This window comes from Sceloporus occidentalis, unplaced genomic scaffold (genome assembly GCF_023333645.1).
Source record: "Sceloporus occidentalis isolate IW3139 unplaced genomic scaffold, rSceOcc1.0.p SCAF_10, whole genome shotgun sequence".
NCBI lineage: Eukaryota > Metazoa > Chordata > Lepidosauria > Squamata > Phrynosomatidae > Sceloporus > Sceloporus occidentalis.
Window position 1 is genome coordinate 14,649,467 of NW_028316990.1, and position 19,214 is coordinate 14,668,680.

The following is a 19,214-nucleotide window of genomic DNA, read 5'->3' on the forward strand; positions in this document are numbered from 1 at the left end:
GGACAGTCCTTTAAGGAAAAAAAGTACCGGTTTAATCACCAAATCAAATGATTTGTGGCCAGTTATGGACAAGTGATGGCAATGGCAAAAAAAGGCCATCCATAGCAGCCTCCCTAGAAAAGAGGCTGTATTTGCAAACCATTCCAACTCCTAGGTGAGTACTTCTCTGTTCATATTCTGGCACGTTCAGCCATTTATTTAAGCAACCAAGTAGAGCTGTCATTGTTTTGAGATTTACCTCAGCCAGGAATCTCACCCAGTGGCTATACACAAGCTGCTATCTCTGCCTTTCCCTAATCTGCAATACATAGGTAATAATTCTGTCTCTCCTTGCATTTTAAGGATTAATGGGATAATGTATGTGGATACATGGTGAGCTTAAGCAAAGCTGTGTGTAAACGATAAGGCTTAACATTAGCAATGCTGAGTTTGCAGCATTTTGGAGGGAGCTGCCAGACGAAGACCCTGCTCAGTTGCTCTGTTGCAGGAGGGCCATTTGAGCTCTGCCATCCATATATTTAGATATTTACAGATGTGAACATGTGAGCCAGTCAGGCCATTTCCCACTAAACCCTTGAGCTACTGTACTCTCCACAGGGAGATGAAGAGATTTCTGTTTTGAGAGGACTTTGAGGCCTAGTGGAGTGCCACAGGTGTCTGTCCTGGGCCCAGTGCTATTCAACATCTTTATCAATGACTTGGATGAAAGAATAGAGGGCAGTCTTATCAAGTTTGCAAATGACACCAAATTAAGAGGAGTAGCTAATACACCACAATAGATGATCAAAATTCAAGATGACCTTAATAGATTAGAAAGCTGGGCAAAAGTTAACAAAATGAATTTCAACATCAAGAAATGTAAAGTACTACACTTAGGGCAGAAAAATGAAATGCATAGATATAGGAAAGGGGACACTTGGGTTAAGGAGACTATGTGTGAAAGGGCTCTAGGAGTCCTAACCTAGTAGACTACAAGTCAAGTGTGAGTCAAGTGTGATGCAGCAGCTAAAAAGGCCAATGCAATTTTAGGATTCATCAATAGAAATATAGCGTCTAACTCAAGGGAAGTAATAGTGCCACTCCATTCTGCTTTCGTCAGGCCTCACTTGGAATGCTGTGTCCAGTTCTGGGCACTACAATTTTAAAAGGATGTTGAGAAACTGTAGCATATCCAAAGGAGGGCGACTAAAATGGTAAAGGGTCTGGAAACCATCTCCTATGAGGAAAGACTTAGGGAGCTGGGGATGTTAAGCCTGGAGAAGAGACAGTTAAGAGGTGATATGAGAGCCCTGTTTAAATACCGTGTTTCCCTAAAAACAAGACACTTGTCTTATATTTATTTTTCCTCAAGGAGACACACTATGGTTTATTTTCAGGGGATGTCTTATTTTTATTAAGTATGGTACAACAATCTACATTTCTCTTTCTTTTACTATTTGCCTCCTGTTCCATTAGTGCAAATATGTTGACTAAGATGGCCTGTGAACCTGTTCAAATGGTAGATAAGGTAAAGGTAGTTTTCCCTTGACATTAATGTCGTCATATCCAACTGTAGAGGACAGTACTCATCTCCATTTCAATCCAAAGAGCCAGTGTTGTCCAAAGATGACTCCGTGGCCAGCATGACTGCACAGAACGCTGTTTACCTTCCCACCAAAGAGGTACCTATTAATCTACTTGCATTTGCATGCTTTCAGACTGATAGGTTGGCAGAAGCCGATACTAGTGATGGCAGCTCACTCCGTCATGCAGTAGTTGGGCCTCCAACTGCCAGCCTTCTGACTTTATGATCATCAGAACTGGCATCTTAACCACTAAGCCACCAAGTGGTAGTTACCTCATAGTTATTGTGGGAAAGGAACTGCAGCCCCCAGCCATCTCCACTTTTCCTGAACCAAGGCGAGGAAGTAAGCAAGCTAAAATGAAAGCAAAAACACTGGGTGGCACAGCCCTGAGTTGCTTGTGGGTACGCTCCTGCTACTCACCACAGACACTGGAAGGAAGACTAGGTAGGCAGCAGCTGCCCACAGGAACACCACTTCAGTTAGCACCCCCTGGGAGTTTCACAGCACCCAGTACCACTTGCTTTATACTGACATGGCAGCTGTGCCCAGGAGCACGTTGGCAGCTGGACTTGCTTTCCCCTCCTGTCTCTGAAGGGGTTGAACTGATAATAGCAGCAAACCAAATTTAGCCTTGCGTTGTGGGCAGGTGCACCTGTTTCCCATAACAGCTTAAGGGTTAGGGCTGAAAAAGAGAAACAGCATTCAGAACTTTTCCCCCTCAAAGTTCAGTCTATTTAAGGAAAGGATCAAGGGCTGAATTAGGCAATAGTTTGTCTACATCGGGGTGGAAAAAGTGGCCCAAGGGCAGCATGTGACCCCCTTAGGATATTTTTTGTGGCCTGCAAGGGTCCCTAAGGGATAAAAAATGAAAGGAATTAAGGTACAGTGGTCCCTTGGTTTCAAGACCCCCCCCCCCCCGGTGGATAGCAAAATCTGTGGATGTTCAATTCCCATTAAATAGAATGGCATAATAAAATGGTGTCTCTTCTATTAAATGGCAAATTCAAGGTTTCTTTTTGGAATTTATATATTTGTTACTATTTTCAAGCCATGGAATCTTTTTGGATGCAAGCATTAACTCAGCCAGGATGATTGGTGAAGCAGCGTTGCTTCTACTTCATATGGTCTTTGTAAGGAGATAGAGCCAGTGTGGTATAATGTAGTGCTTCTAAAGCTATCTGCTATAGGGGAATCACACCCAACGTGCCAGGGATCTGCATTATATTTGTGCTCAGTGGCGCAATTGTTTCTTTCTTTCCTGAGAACTATCCAGAGACTGGCACCTGATGGCTTGTTGTTTGACACCAGTCCAGAGACCAACACTTTGAGTAGCCCTGATGTTGAACTAGAACTTCAAGAGACCTAGAGTTTGCTCAGCCAGGAAACCCAGTGGGTTACCTTGGGCAAGTCAATCTATCTCAGCTTCAGGAGAGGGCACCAGCAAACACTCTCTGAATAAATCTTATCAAGAAAACCCTATGAGAAAGTTGCCATAAGTCAGAGTTGACCTGGAGATATATAACAACAATAAAAACAGACTTATATAGAATTCTGGTGCATGATTGCCTAACCAGCTTAATACCTAACTAGGTTTGTAGTGTAGATATGCTCTATAACTGAGAAAGAGGTTTTTTATGTTTTATAGTCTGCATGATTGGGAACATTTTCATTACAACAGTAGTCTATTATCTTGCCTATTTATAATACCAGTACAATAAACAAGAGGCAGTCTAGGAGAGACAGGCAGCAAGTGAGCTTTCTGCTGTCTTCTTTCCCAAATGCTACAAGGTACTAACAACACTTGAGCTAGTAAGGTGCAGTGGTTTGAATATTGGACTAGGACTCTGGGAGACTGGAGTTTAAATCCCTGCTCAGCCATGGAAATCCACTGGGTGAGCTTGGACAAATTACACTCTCTCAGCCTCAGAGTTTGCAAAGGCAAACATCTTCTGAATAAATCTTGCCAAGAAAGCCCTTTGATGGGGTTGCTATAAGCTAGTCAGCTTGAATGCACAGATACATACACACACATACACGCTACATCAAACAGCTTCCCTGTCACAAGTGTGTGTGTGTGTGTGTGTGTGTGTGTGTATACATACACAGATATATACAGAATTCACTAGCATTGAGGAACAATACATTTGTGAATGCACTGTATTGATGCCACAGCCACAGAAGAAAATCCAATCCAATTGTAGAAAGCAGGCAATCACTCCTTTGCATAACCTTTATAGAATACTGAAATAGTATAAAGCACTTGTGAATGCAGGGAGCACAGAGTATCAAATGAACATAACATAAGCCTCCGTAACACACACAGGCACAGTGTGTTTTTAACCACTGCAGTGGGGATAAAAATGAGTTGTTTTCTATCTGGTTTCTACGCAAACAAAAACAATTCAAAACAGCACACTCTCACTCAAGTGCTGTGTCCGAGGGCAGTGGCTGCAGTCCTGCAAGATTAGGATGAAGCCACAGCTGTAGAGAGAACCTGGTTGGCAGTCTGACAGCAGCATCTAGACAATGTCAAGCACATTTGGACTTGCCAAGACAGAAGAGTGGCTCTGGAGGAGAAACCAAGATGTGGCTAAAAACGTGCTCATAGTTCTCAGGAAGGACTTGAGGATTCTGTGCCATGATCTCCAGCACGTTATTACGGACTTCTTTAGAGATGTCTCCACGCAAATCTAGGAGCATGGAAATGTGATCATCGCTGGAAAAATGATAGGAGGAAAATTGATTACACCTTTCCCTTGGTTTCTTGTTTCTAGGACTGTCCCAACACATTACGCAGTCAGAGGTGAAGGACAACATGACTCCCTCCCACATTCCACATATGTGAGACTGACAATAAAATAGCACCCTCTATCTCCTTCAAATTACTATAACATAGATATAATACTTGACAAGTGAAGGGACTGCAATTGTAGCATCTCAGCTTCTGCAAACCAGAAGCAGTTGCCTTGCTCTGCTTACTGGTAAAATTGGCCCTCTTTTAGGCCAGTTCTGCAAAATAATGTTCAGATCAATAGAAATACAGTCTCTCTGGAATGACCTTTTTACCATCCTGATGGGAAAGAAGAGAATAATAGAATCATAGATTTGGAAGAGACCACAAGGACCATCTAGTCCAACTCCCTGCCATGCAGAAAGACACAACCAAACCACTCCCAATAGATGACTATTCAACCTCTGTTTAAAAACTACCAAAAGAAGAGACTCCAGCACATTCCAAGTCAGCGTATTTCACTGTCAAACAGCTCTTACTGTCAGGAAGTTCTTCCTAATCTTTAGGTGGAATCTCTTTTCCTGTAGTTTGAATCCATTGCACTGTGTCCTAGTCTCTGGAGCACCCAAAAGCAAGCTTGCTCCTCCTCAAAATGACATCCCTTCAGATACTTAAACATGGCTATTGGCATTCTCTTCCTCCTTTCCCAATGGCCAAAGCACCCCCAGGACCCACTGTTTTACTGTGATAGCTCCCCCAACTGTCATGTCATTGCTGGTGGAGAGCAGAAAGTATTGGGAAAGCATCTGACTATGAGGACATAGCTAGATACAGACCAGTGACATCATCTCCTGAGTCCGCTGGAGGCCTCCAGTTGATGTCTTTGGTCTGCATTTGGCTGACAAACCTAAATGTTTCTCTGATTCCCTATCCTCACCCTGCTCTTCATAGCCACATAATGGGCCTTCGAGTGGGGATATCATAGCACCACTTTGAGTTCTGAGATTGGTGACAGGTGAGGTGTAGCTACATTCTGTATGCAGAACTGTTATGCTCACACAATTATGTAGAATCCTGTTCTATGAGTGGCAAAATGCAGATCTGATAACTGGGGAACGCTAGTGCAAGATGACAAATGCTAGATCTTGCAAGGTCTGGATGCCTTACCTGACATCAGGATATTTTAATACAAATCCCAGCACTTCCAGGCTAAGGATGCTGTGGTCTTTGAGAGAGATGAGCTCCTGAAGATCAGCAATTACTTTGAAGGTCTGCTTGTTCTCCTTCAAGCCCTGGGAAAGGAAGCAGGAGGAAGTTTAAACAATGCAATAAACATAGTCTTCTGGCCCTTTGGCTGTTAGGACTGTATATCAGAGTTTGGAAAAGTTATGTTTTCTTAACTGCAACTCTCACAGTCCCCCAGCCAACATGGTCATTGTAATCCAAAAAAGTCTTACAACCAAAGTAAAAGCTTTGTTGAAGATAGTAACAACTGTGGGCATACTGATGAATTAGGTTGGTATAACATAGCTAACTCGTTTTAAAAGGAATGTGATTTATCAATGCTGCACTGAGCTGGGAAATCCCTTGTACATGTGTGTCCTTGCATAAATATGAAACATTTACTTGCTGATTGGCCAGTAAAGTCAGATGGCCTTTCCTCAGTGATCGCCAGGGCTATGTATGAGAAGCCATGATAGTTTTTGCCTTCTCACCAGGTTACAGAAGAGCTCCTTGAACTGAGAGGCATCCTGCAACATCCGCCTGGCCATTTGCCTCCTCTCCTCACTGTGCCGGCACACCATCCGTTTCTGCAATAAGGCCCTGAGGTACTGGCTTCTGACCAGATGCTCTGTCTCTGAAAGAAGGTACTAGACACCAAGGAGAAAAAACAAGGCATGGTTGTTCTGGTTATTCTTAATCAGACACTATGCTCAGACAGAAACGTGTCATGCATGCAAAATGGAAAAGACTACAGGTTCAGTCAGCCTCAGTTTCTTTCATATCATTTAATTTATGAAACATTCAAATATTGTAAGTAAAAGCAGTACATGAAAAGACTGTGAGCACAGATTTTTATGTCAAAATTGTGCAGTTTCTCAAACCTCTGTGCAGTTCTCACAAACTGTGACATTTATGTTGTGCTGGGAACAAAATGTGTCATTTTGTGCACAAGTTTCTGAAGGGGTTGGAGGCTCCAAATTCAATCCTGTTGGGAAACTGAGGAATGGAATGCCCAGCCCAGCCCAGCCCAGCCCAGCCTTATTCTGAAGGGTACTAAATGTTCACTCAATAAGACATCAAGTATTGAGCATTAAGACATTGACAATGAGCCCTCCCAGGAACAATAAGGCTCACTGTCATCTATCCTATGTGTATTTACTTGGGAATAAGCTACACATGGAGAACACTTTTAAGTATACATTGTGTCTGTAAGAGCTTTCTTAATTAAGGATATCTGAAAAATAATGGATGGGAAAAGTAATTGGCCCTCTTCTTGCAAGCACCTGCCAATGTTGACCCCATGCTATCCCCAGCTGTGGAGAGATCTTACTGATCTTACTGTGCTGAGTGGTTCTTGAGTTCGGCAGAAGCGATTTGCATGCTTGTCTATCACCTCACATATGCTGCTCATCAGCTGGGTTCCATCAGACAACCACTGACGGGATGGTAGCTGTATGAACAGAGGCTGAGATAAAACAACTTAATGAGCAATTCCTTTTTAAAAACATACATCTTATATCCTCCTCCTCCTTCCCAGAAAAACACTTTTAATGGCTTAAAAAGCTGCAATAAAATACATGACAAACTTCACCAAAAATGGCATAAACTCAGTTATGTAAATATAACATTATTATAAACCCAGAAAAGAAATATGTAGAAAGGAGTATGCAAATACACAGCCCAAGAAGGCCTATTCAAAATCTAGTTTTACCAAAACATGGTTGGCATGTAATATGCTCTTAGCATCCCAGACTTTGGCCAGCCCATCGCTCAAGCTTAAGATGGCTGTGAAAGATACTTTACACCATTGCTGCTGCTCATGTTGTGTGGCTTCATGTCATTTCCGAATTACAGCAACCCTATCATAGGGTTTTCTGGGACTAAGGGAATATAACTTGCCCAAGATCACTCAGTGGATTTCCATGGCCAAGCAGGGAATTGAAACCTGATCTCCCAAGTCATAGTGCAATGAGTGAATCACTACACCATGCTAGCTTTCACTTTATCATATTGATTGGAATTCCTGCTTCATATTCCCTATGCTGTACCAGGTTCCCAGCAGTTGTATACCTTCAGATCTACCAGCATCTCCTCCAGTAGCATCCGACAAGCCTTCTTTTGGGCTTTCTCCAGGGCTATGTCCAAGGACGGCGGCACCTTTGTAGGCTCAAGTGATGATGCCCCATCTGTATACAGAGCTGGGATGGAGGTGCTGCCAATAGAAAGAAAAACAGTGAGGAAGTAAGTTTGTGGCAGATATTCTAGCAATGAGAGTCTGAGTGCAGGATGGATATTATCACAGCCTTTGCAAATACCTGAGGGCCAGACAGTTGTTGAGAGTTGACATCAAGTATGGTGCATAGCATTTGGATGCAGTGGGCTCTTGTTGGTGCTCCATGCCAAATTTCACCAGATCCTCATACAGGCTGTAGAGAAGTATAATAGTTGTCAAAACCCATGCAGTAGTTCTGTGGTATATTGTGATTGAAGCCATGCTGAATGGCAGGGGGATTATGTGTAACTACATCTGCACCATGCGCCAAGCTTGCAACTGATCCTCCTTTAACACATGGCTACAAAGGTGGAACTACTGGTGCCAGGGTAAATGTGGACCAGGTTGTGAGTTGACAACTTGCTAAAGGGAATGTGTGAATATGATAGATTCAAATTATACTCAGTAAACACAATTCCATTCAACCTATTTGGTCAGCATATTTAAAAGAAGGCTGGTTTACAGCCACTGCAGTAGAGGGTACAAAGAAACATATAAGACATAACATTCTGACAGTGATTGCCTTTGTGACAGAAAAGTTCTCAATGGTTTGACAGATTATAGGAATTGGCAATCTTGTAAAACTATTTGCAGAAATTAGGATTACTTTGCTCTCCAAATTCAAGGATGAGATCTCTGGAAAATAATTCCTGTTTCTCACCTGCATTGATGTCCTTAAAACCTAGTCTTATATGAAATTGGGATATTGAAGCTGAGTAACCTTTATTTTATAAATGAAGTTTTACTGATGTGAGAGAAGATCATGGACTGTTGGGATTGGAAAGGTCACAAGAGTGGGCACCTCATGCTGCAGCTGGAAAGGACTGCTCTAAAATCAAATTTACATTTTTTTCTGTTTTAAAAGTGCAATATCTGCATGGGCCACTAAAGATAATTTTTTTCTCAACAGTATAATACTAACAGTGACTTGTTAATAACAAGTATGTCAGTAAATTATCTTTCTGTAATAAGTAGCTTGTTGGGTGAACAGGGCAATTATTAAAGTATTTAGTTCCTTTTTAAATGCAACATTCCAGGCTCTGGACCTCTGTAGATAGCAAATGAATGTTATAGTTATACTGCAAAGAGAGTGCTGTGCTCTCTTGTTCAGTTACAATTATAATGTAATATTATTATACCTTAGCAACTGGGAAACAAATTAATTATAGGTACATAGTTATTTGTAACCAGGTACTTTTAAGCACTGTCCTTTCCTGACTCTGACCCTTCATTCTGAAATAGGAATACATAGGAAGAACTGACCTGCCCAGAAAGATCTCCAGCTCTTTCAGAGTCATATTGCACATCTTTTCCCGGAGAGTATCAGAGATGATGGATGCTACCCGGATGTTTTCATCCAGCATCTGAGATAGGCAGAAAAGAAAGAAAAGCATTTGTGTGAATGAGGTCAGACTTGTTCCTGAGTCTTGTTCCTGAATCTTAAAGAATATATTGTGTAGAAATTAGATAGCTCTCCTTCTATACTGTGGGATGGGGCCTCCTCTCCTATTAGACTTGTTCTGACCTTCATAATAATATTTGGCAGACTGGTCTGAAAGCAGCCTTGATAGTCTGATTCTGGTTCCTCTTCACTGAACCATTCTTTAAACTCCATCTCCAGGGTCTTTTGCATCCATTCAGCAATACTGGCCTAGAAGGACAAAACAGGGTTACAGGGCAATGCTGCTCCTTTGGGGGACCACCCAAAGATCACAAGCCACTCAACAAATTAACTCCAAATTCATTTACCAAGTTTCTAGATAAATACTAGCAGAGAGTCAGTAGTCATATGCATAGTGTGTGCTCCCCCCTGCCACTCTTGGCCTTGCTGTGATCTCACCATTCCTTGTCCCTGTTCTCTCCTCTATCTACTGCTACAAAGAGACAATGAGGGTACTACATTGTGGCCACATGTTGTTGGACTCCAACCACCATCATCTGTGACAAAGAGCTATGCTTTCTGAGGTTAATGGGAGCTGGCCAAAAGGAAAGACAATATTTCTCTTTCAAAACTAGAAGGCAAACTGCATAGAACTGCACATTACACAGCTTTGGCAGCTGGGTTTGCCCTCACCCCAAATCAAACCTTTAGGCAGGGGAACTCATTCGCACAAAGAAATAGGTGATGTGGAGGGAATGCATAGCCTATTTCCCACCTGCATTTGCTGGGTCCTGAACTTAGTGTCCTCCAGGACTGGTAGCCAAGCCCTGCCAACCTTAAGGACTTTCTCTTTCCTGCCAAAGCTGTCCAACTGCTTAAGCTTGGCAGGGTCTGACTATCAGTCCTGGAGGACTCATCAAATGCAGATGGGAACCACCCAGGGTCAGCAAACAATGGATCTCTAATTAAACAGATACAAATCCTCTTTGCATGTCCTTCCGCCCTGAGGCCTTGCCATTCAACAACAGAACAATACACAGATCAACATGGAAATCACTCCTCCCAACAGAGGGTCACACAGTGTGGGTATGCACCACTCACTTCCATGCCAGCATTCTCTGAAGATACCAGCCACAGATGCTGGAGAAACATCAGAAACAAACTCTTCTAGAACATGGCCACATAGCCCAAAAAAAACCACCCATGGATGCAGGCCATGAAAGCCTTCGACTTCAGTATGGAAAAACTTTAGAGAGTTTCAAATGAGCATCTAAATTTCTACTCCATTCAAGAAGTATACCTAAAGACACTGGTGTTTCAATATCCATAGCCATTCTGATTTGTAGTATCTTAACCCTGGTCCACCCACTCACCTGTACTTTCTCCAGATAGGTTTCCTCCAGATATTTTATTCTTTCCAATGGAAGTAAAGGGCCTAACACTGAAGTGTCCACTTCAGGGAGAAGATCTGGGTGAGCCATCATTTCTGAGCTGTAAAACCACAAGAAGAGTCGAGGCCAACATATACAGAAGTTTCCAACAAGCTCCCACAGAATGCCTGATTGTTCAACTATACCAACAGTAAAATTTTGTGTATGTACAGTACACAGTATTTATTTTACTCAGGCATACAGAACAATGCTGGCCAGGTAGGATGCACAGCAGGAAACTGGAGCAGAATAGCCAAGCTTAGTTAGAATCATGGAGTTGGAAGAGACCACAAGGGCCATCCAGTCCAACCCTTCCCTTATGCTCTTCCCTTATGGACCGCAATCACCAGCTGTGATACTGATCTAGGGTAAACATGGATACTGACCTAGGGTAAACATGGACTGCCCAGTGGAGAAGAGCAAAGATCTCCTGCTTGTCCAGATCCCAAGTGAGAATGTGATCCAGGTGTTTGGCAAGGCTTTGGTGATACATAGTAGTGAAGGCCATGAGGATGTTATAGTGAGGTGGGCAGCACTGGACCATCAGATCTTTCACGATATGCAGCTCTGCCAGGATGTTGCTCTGTAAGGATGCTAAATGCCTAGTGAGATGACGGTCTAGGGTACTGCTTGGCACAGCCTGGAAGTGTGCAGCCACGATGGAGTCCTGGATCACTCGAAAGAACTTCTGTCTCCAGCACTTTGGGCGCCCAGGAGGGAGGAAGCCAGGAGGCTGGGTTCTTAGTAGCAGGGCATCATCAATGTTCTCTTCTCGCTCAATAATTCTCACAGCAGATACAAAGAGAGCAGGGTCTTCAGACACCAACTTTGTGCTGTGGCCTACAATGTGCCACAAATGCTGGGCCAGGGCATCATTCAGTTCCAATAGACCTCCAAAGTAGGACTCCAAACTGCCCAGATGTAAAGGGCTAAGCAGGTTGTGATTATGCAGCTGGGAAAGGATGTCATCCCGTAAGTTCTCCAGGTCCATGAGTCTGGTGTGGGCCTCCAGGAGATGCTTATTCTGCAGAAGCTCAAAAGTCTCAGAAAGTAGCTGATGTACTATTGCAAGAGGTGGAGAGAAAAAGGCAGAAGAGATTTAGGATTTCAAAAGCTTAACCTAGAGGAGGAGAAAAGAGAGACATTGTTGTGTATGGGTTACAGAGCTGGACTACAACTGCGAAGAAGACCCAAATTTTAGTTCCCACTCAGCCAAGAAAGCTCCTCAGGATTTATGTACCAGATATGAAGTTCCAGAGAACCTGGATGTGGCCACACAGAAGGCTCTCACCTGAGAAAAGCTTGGGCAATGTCTGGACAACTGAACTCAGCTGGGCATGCTCTACCACCATCTCCTGGATCCTTTGCAGAGTCTGAAAAGAGTTGACACTGGATGTCAAGTCCTGTCGTACGCTCCCCAGCTCTTTCTGCACTTGCAGGATATCTGTGATGGCTGAACGTAGCTGCTCCAAGCCCATGCTCACCCCCTCCAAGTATGACTGGACAGTTGACTAAGGGAGAGAACAAAGTTGTACTGTTGTGAAGAGGTCAAGAACACTTCTCAGGCAGCAAAAAAGACTGGGTCTTCAAAACTCAAGCCTGCAGCCTAGACATGGGGTGCAATTGCTTAAAATGGTGGGATTTAACCAGCTGGCTTTATGAAGGCGGACTACAAAATGGAACCAATAAGAGGAGGAAAGGCCAGAAAGGTTCCTATTCTCATTTGTGGTGAGGTTATCATAAAAAATGGCAAGCCTTCTGTAAACTGGTTCTGGTTATATAAATAAAATCCAGCCTTGCTGGATGAGGCGAAAGACATTTCTAGTCTGATATTCTGGGAGAATAAAAGAAGCCTACAACTCTCTTGCTCCAGTAACTAATCATCATGGGCAGCCTGGCTCTGACCTAAGGTCCCAGACCTTTGGCCTCTGCCTGAAACCTCCAGTCCCTGGGCCCTGCTCCCTGTATTCTGGATATCTTGTTCAGTCTTTGAGTGGTGGGCAAGGTTCTAGTGGCAATGCCATGATGGCAAAAGAGGGTGATAGAGCAGCAGTAGCAGTAGGAGCAAGAGGAGGCTCCAGCAGGCTTATCTGGCATCCTCTGCATTGCTTGTAGCCTAGGAAAAGAAGGAGGGTTGGCATCACCTGTTGTGGGTTGGCAGCAGCAGCAGTAGACTTATCCCCTGGCCAGACCCGGAAAGGCCTAGGTGGCTGTGGACTGCCCTGATTCCCCTTTCCTATCGCTGCCTTGACTACCCAGCAAGACCAGGAAAGCTAGTCCTGGAAAGAACTGGGTGGCTGGCTGGCCAGGTGGTTGAGACAGCAGAGTGCCCTTCCTTCCCACAGCCTCCTTCACCCACTCAGCCAGGCCTGGAAAGGCGTAGCAAAGCTCTGCAATGGCAGCATCCTCCCCACTTTTGCAGAGGTGCCCTGGCTGGCAGCAGGGAGCAATGGCAGCAGGGGGGGATTTCAGACAGACATCCCACTTCAGGGTTTCACCTGGTGTAATCTGCATTTCTCAAACCTCCACAGTGATGCCCCTGGAGGAAGTTGAGGGGAGTCCAGGAGGACAGAATTGGCAGATTGGGCTTTTTAAACACTGAATAAACACTGGATAACAGTTGACCATCATAGAGCACACGAAGCTTGTCTCCTTTCTGTTTGCTGCTTGGCTACTTGCTTTCAGTTCCTTATTTATATTTGACTTTTAATGCCCTTCATAATTTAGGATTGGGGTGATTCAAAGATAGCCTACTGCCAAATATGTCTGCTCCTGTGTTAAGAGAGGATTGCAGAAAATGTGGCCCTGAATATGCTGTTAGACTCCCATGGTCCCCCACAAATAGCTATGTCGGTTAGGATTGATGGACATTGTACTCCAATTAAAAACTTCTGTAGTGGAACCAATGCCAGTGGTAATTTGAGTAAACTTTCTTAGCGACAGTGCCCTAACTGTGGAATACTATCCACAGAAAGATCCATCCGGCACTCATGTCACTGCACTTGTGGCATCAAGCAACTACCTGTGTGTTTTTTCAAAGCCTTTGGATACACTTCTGACCCTGCCTTTTTCCTTTTAAAATTTTTAACATTTAAAATCTTATAAAGAAATGACTACTTGGATCTGGTTTTGGTTTTTGTTCTATTTTCAATTGCTTTTGTACTTTCCTTGAATGCAAACCTCTGGGAGTTTTCCTTGAATGATAGTATAAAAACAAGACTAAATCAATAGGTAAGTTAATAGCCAGAGGAAGACCATGACTGGAGAACAAGAATATACCGAGAGGGCTTGTGTTTTTAAACATCAGTGTCTTGGTCAGAGTCAACCCTAGATGTTTCGGGAGAAGGGTCCATGCTGTGGCCACTCACCTTTATGCGAGACTGGATGGAGCCGTTGCGCTGCATCTCCCGGACCCGATACTGCTCAAGGCCCTCCAATTTGTTTGCTCTGTAAAACACTCCAGATGCCCATTTTAAGGCAGCTCCTCTTGCTAATTTTTCAGCCTTTCCCACTTCAGGCCATTCTCCATCTGAGCCAGAGAAAAGAAAAGTCAACCAGTACATCTTTAACCAGACAGGAATACCTTTTCCATCCCATCTGTTTTCCTGATATGTAGGAAGCAAACAGGATGTGACTGCCAGGGCCTGATTTAGTCAAGAAAAGATGCAGGCAGAAGCAACCAACATTTTGCTGGAGGGGAAATCTTTGGTGCTTGGAGGCACAATGGCCCAGCACTGGAAGACAGGCTGACTTCATCAGGAAAACAGGAAGCTCTATCAGTGTGAGAGAGATGGAGGGTGTTTTATTTCATGCATCATTCATTTGGATTCCTGGAAGACACATTTTAGTTATTTAAAAACAGTGGCATCATTGGGGGCTGTGGAGAGTGCAGACCACACCAGGTGACACCATAAAGGGGGTTGACACCACTGCTCCTCAAACACCTACCTTTTGGTAGAAATGGTCTGTGGCATTCATCTGCTCCCCTTTAAAATTCTTTAAGAGATGGTAAGAGTAGGGTGAAGCTCAATGGAAGAGAAAGGAGAGGGCCCAGAATTTTTTTAATATTAAAATTTCAAATTTCAAATTTTTCATTTTTTAAAAACATATTCTCTTAAAAATTTCTTTAAAAACATCACATTTTAACCAGATCTTCATTAGGTATGTGTAAATACATGCAGGTAGTGTGTATGATAATGTAATTTGAAGGTATAATTTTAATTTTGCATGGCAGGGGGTTGGACTGGATGGCCCTTGTGGTATCTTCCAGCTCTACAATTCTGATTCTATGGTTATGTATGTCACAACTATTAGCATGATATTCAGTGGTATATGGGGATTATGATTTACGAGTAACATTGGTGCAAAAAAACATTACTACGGATTCTGTATGGTGTGAAATGGGAAGTCAGTGGGAGGGTGACACCAACCCTAGTGACACCATTGTTTACAAACTTTCTGTCTAGAACCTAACAGTATGGTGAGTGATGGGTAACCGTAACCTCCTGCAATGCATGTTCACTTAGGTAAGTGGTGGGTGCCATTTGTTCTGTTTCAGGCACCAACATGTCCTAGGATGTCTGCATGCACCATATAGCAAACACAACTATGTGGTTTTCAAGTGTTGACATAAAGCATTAGACGTCTTCTAAGTTTGGCATGATTTATTTATCTCACCAATCTCCCAAAATACTCTCCAACATTTTTCAAAACAAACCAGGTGTGGCCAAGCAACATCAGAGCATGGTGAAGATCGCAAAAGTTATTAATGAGGAACACCATACAAGCTAGGAGTGGCTGCAGCAGTTTGCTTTTTCCTGAGCCTCTTGGGAAGGGCACGATTCTACTTTTTCTTCCCTCTATTAATTGGATGCAAACCAGTTTTTAACTCTGAACCAAGTTTGCAGCAATTGAAGGAAGGTGGGAGAGGGAGGAAAGAGAAACAGAGGCTTTAGAAAGCTGGAAAAAATAAAATAAAACATCCTATATTGCAACAGATTAATTGGGAGTGTCTTTGCCAAACTGGAATAGTTGGAAGGGAGGAACCATGGCTCAGCAGAATTGTCCAGCCATATTTGTTGTCTGTTTCTCACAGAAGACCCTGATAAATTAACCCTAGAGAGGCTAGGCTGAATGGACCCTCTCTCATAGAGATCCTTCATGACTGTGGACCTGCACATTCTCCGACCTCTGTTGCTGTGAGTTCAATGCCAGAAAATGAAAGAACATGGTCTTTCATGTGGCAGGCCCTAAAAAATAGGAAGGCCCCAGGAGTGTTATTCCACCCAGCCAGCCAGCTCCTGGTGCCCACAGAGACCCACATTTGCACCTTTAGGGTCATAACTGAACCTCTTTTTAATACCTGCTGGTTCCCCCCAAGTCGCTTTAATCCCCTCCAAGCTTATTAGAACAAGTTTATTTCCAAAAAGACCAGTTCATAACTACCACATGCAAATCGTCTCTTTCAGACTGCTTGCTACCTTCTCCTTTAATTGACAAGGTTGCAATATCCAGAACATTGCAGTAGCTGAAATCTGAACACAGATTGTAGTGAGAGGGAGAGAGAGGAAAAAAGGGTTTGTTTAAAACTGTTTTTCTTACCTGGGATGTAATTTGCAAATTTGATAAGAATTCCATAGCACAGAGTCAGAGTACAGTAGGAAGTTACTTCTTCCCAAAGGGTATGGAGAGTAGGGGGGAGAGCTACATAGATGGGAGGCATGCTTTACTCAGTGTTCACATCATGGGACATCCCCCCCCCCTCTACTAAACAGTTGGGGTCCGGTTGCATTTCTATTACCTTTGGGGCTGGTGGGATCATCCTCCTCAGCAGACATGCCCATTGCTTCAATTGCAGCGCACAAATCCAGAGCTTAGGGCTGGGCCAAGCAGAGCCAAGGAATAGCAATTTCTGCCAAGGATACTACTCACAGTTCCTCAGGGGCTTGTTGTGCAAATACTGCAGATATACTCAGGATGCAGGAATGGGAGGGCAAGGGAAACGGGAAATGTGCTGGATGCTTTTATTATTTAGGAATGCAGAGGAAACCGGCCCAGAACAATGCACTGTGTGTGTGTGTGTGTGTGTGTGTGTGTGTGTATGTATGCACCTGTTGGCACATGTCTGTACCATGCATAGACATGCCAACATTTCCCAGATGAAAATAGAGACACGTGTGGCCAAGCAACATCAGTGTGTGGTGAAGATGGCAAAAGTAATTACAGTAAGGAGAAAGAACATACAAGTTAGGGCTCCATTACACTTCAGAAATAACACTGCTTTGACTGCCCTGGCTCAGTGCTATGGTATTCTTATCAAATTTGCAGATGACACCAAATTAGGTGGAGTAGCTAATACCTTGGAGGAGAGGATCAAAATTCAAAATGGCCTCAATAGATTAGAAAGCTGGGCCAAAACTAATAAAATTAACTTATACTGGGAGAAATGTAAGGTACTGACTGCACTTTGGCAGAAAAAAATTAAATGCGTAGATATAGGATAGGGGACACCTGGTTTAACAAGACAACATATGATTCATGGCAGTTAAAGTGGTGTCAAACTGGATTATTTCTACAGTGTGGTTGAAGCCTTTGTGCACTACGCACCTTGCCTTAGGTGGATGGATAGTAAGTACCATTTCCTATTCTGCCTCAAATAGCAAAATGTCTTTAGCTATCACCGCTCATGAGCATAGTTTGGTTCAGTTTAAACCATGTGCCTCCCACAATGATTTGCTGGAGCACTGAGAGATGCATATTGATCAGATAGTTTTTATTTCATTTGGCCAATCCTATGTGGTTATTACTGTCTGTACTGTGTGTGGAGAGGATATGCTGACACAAGTCCCAAGGATTTTGGAGTCTACACAAATTCAGTTCCCACCCAGCACTGCATTACAAGATATTTTCACAGTGGATTGTGGTTCAGCTTGGAACAACACAGCAGTTACAATGGACTACGGCTTTTGCTATCCAGTAAGATAACCAGCCCTACTTGACCCCCACCTCCAGAACAATTTGCAACTACAGATTCCCAAATCAGCAGGAAGCAATCTGTGTCTGAGCACAGAGATAACCAAAAGACATGACAAGGCCGAAACAGAAGAGAATAATATATAGCATAAGTGAAAAAGCAATATAGTCGGCCCTCCTTATCCACGGATTTTTTTATCCACAGATTCAAGCATCCACAGCTTGAAAATATTCCAAAAAAAGTATAAATTCCAAATAGCAAATATTGATTTTCCATTTTATAATAAGGGACACCGTTTTGCTCTGCCATTATATTTAATGGGCCTTGAGCATCCATGCATTTTGTTATCCAGAGGATCCTGGAACCAAACCCCAGCAAATAACAAGGTCCCACTGTAATTGAAATTTTTATACTTTGTGCTGTTTTTATGATATGTATTTTACACATGATTGCCTGTATGGAGATTTTTGGTTGTAATCCCGCTTCGATCCGTTAGGAGAAGCGGGAAAATACAAACAAAACAAATAAACTTATTATTATTATTAGAGGAGTAATTTGTGGCAACTATAGTGTGTGCTATAGTACACTCAGCCCTTCGTATCCATGGGGCTTCTTTCCTGGACCCCCCATGGATGCCAAAAACTGTGGGACCTCAAGTCCTGGTGGTTTCAACTATGCACATGGCATAGTGGTGCAGCTGCATGCATGCACCACCATTGGGTTGAATGGGGCAGGGCCATCTGCGGATGCTGAGATCCATTGGTGGCAAACCTGTGGTTGGCAAGAGCCAACTGTATATGTATACTGCAGGGCAATTTAATTTTCCCAAGGCTTCAGCCCTTGATAAGGAAACAATATATTAAAATACCAAAGATATCAAAGGCAGTCCTATTAGAGTCTAGCTTTACATCATCAGAGTAGCATAAATGTGTCTTTGTCCAATTATACCTCCCTAAGAATTGAGGCTGACTGCAAAAACCACAACACAAGTAGCTTGTAGTTCAAACAAAAGTTTACTAATGTTTTTCATCTATATATGCATAAAAGCTATATCTGAATCTAGCTGCCGAATAGTTCAGGTAGAGAAAAAAAGTATTTATCTCAGACAGCTCTGGGGCCACCGTACACTACAGTTCCCAGGATTCCCTAGCACTGAGCCAGGGCAGTTAAAGAGGTCTCAAACTGGGTTATTTCTGCAGTGTGTTTTGGCTCTGAGACCTCTTTCCCTGCCTGGGCCTGGCTCAATGCTAGGGAATCATGGGAACTGTACTTTTGTGAGACATTGAGCCTTCTCTATCAGAAAGAGCTCTGGTTTCACAATACACTACAATTCCCAGAATCCCTTAGCAATGAGCCAGGGGCAGTTAAAGCGCTCTCAGAGTGGATTATTTCTGCAGTGTGTTTTGGCTCAGGCTGCTGCTTTAACTGCTCTGGGCTCAATGCTAGGGAATTTTGGGAACAGTAATTCTGTGAGACATTGAGCCTTTTCTGTCAAAGAGCCCTGCTGCCACAATACACTACAATTCCCAGAATCCCCTAGCACTGAGCTAGGGGCAGTCAAAGCAGCCTCAAACGCTTATCCCTGCAGTGTGTTTTGGACCAAAGTGGTGTCTATAACTATGTCTGCTGCAGTGTGGA

The 19,214-nt window shown here is 43.3% G+C and overlaps 1 protein-coding gene across 5 annotated transcripts; it reads right to left on the reverse strand.

The window, feature by feature from the left end:
- Positions 1 to 3,781: 3,781 nt before the first annotated feature.
- On the reverse strand, positions 3,782 to 18,043 carry EXOC3L1 (exocyst complex component 3 like 1). Of its 5 annotated transcripts, none has more exons than XM_089539573.1 (13): positions 16,404 to 18,043; positions 13,972 to 14,132; positions 11,895 to 11,976; positions 10,990 to 11,665; positions 10,547 to 10,664; positions 9,318 to 9,443; positions 9,056 to 9,156; positions 7,836 to 7,946; positions 7,591 to 7,732; positions 6,851 to 6,985; positions 6,012 to 6,167; positions 5,464 to 5,588; positions 3,782 to 4,281 (listed from the first exon to the last, which is right to left on the reverse strand). In XM_089539573.1, the coding sequence occupies exons 1-13, from the start codon at positions 16,444 to 16,446 to the stop codon at positions 4,095 to 4,097; spliced, it is 2,163 nt and encodes a 720-aa protein (XP_089395699.1). In that variant the 5' UTR covers positions 16,447 to 18,043; the 3' UTR covers positions 3,782 to 4,094. The 5 variants fall into 5 exon arrangements, with proteins under 5 accessions (XP_089395699.1, XP_089395698.1, XP_089395697.1 ...); XM_089539572.1 differs by having other exon boundaries at positions 6,851 to 6,970; positions 11,895 to 12,114; XM_089539571.1 differs by having other exon boundaries at positions 6,860 to 6,985; positions 11,895 to 12,114.
- Between the last annotated feature and the right edge of the window lie 1,171 nt (positions 18,044 to 19,214).

Excerpts from the sequence above, each read along its gene's own strand:
- EXOC3L1 (XM_089539574.1), bottom strand. The coding sequence starts at position 16,446 with ATGGGCATGTCTGCTGAGGAGGATGATCCCACCAGCCCCAAAG. Across the intron at positions 6,986-7,590 it reads AGATGCTGGTAGATCTGAAG|CCTCTGTTCATACAGCTACC; the intron begins GTATACAACTGC and ends GTTTTATCTCAG. Across the intron at positions 5,589-6,011 it reads AGGAGCTCTTCTGTAACCTG|GGCTTGAAGGAGAACAAGCA; the intron begins GTGAGAAGGCAA and ends TTCCTTTCCCAG.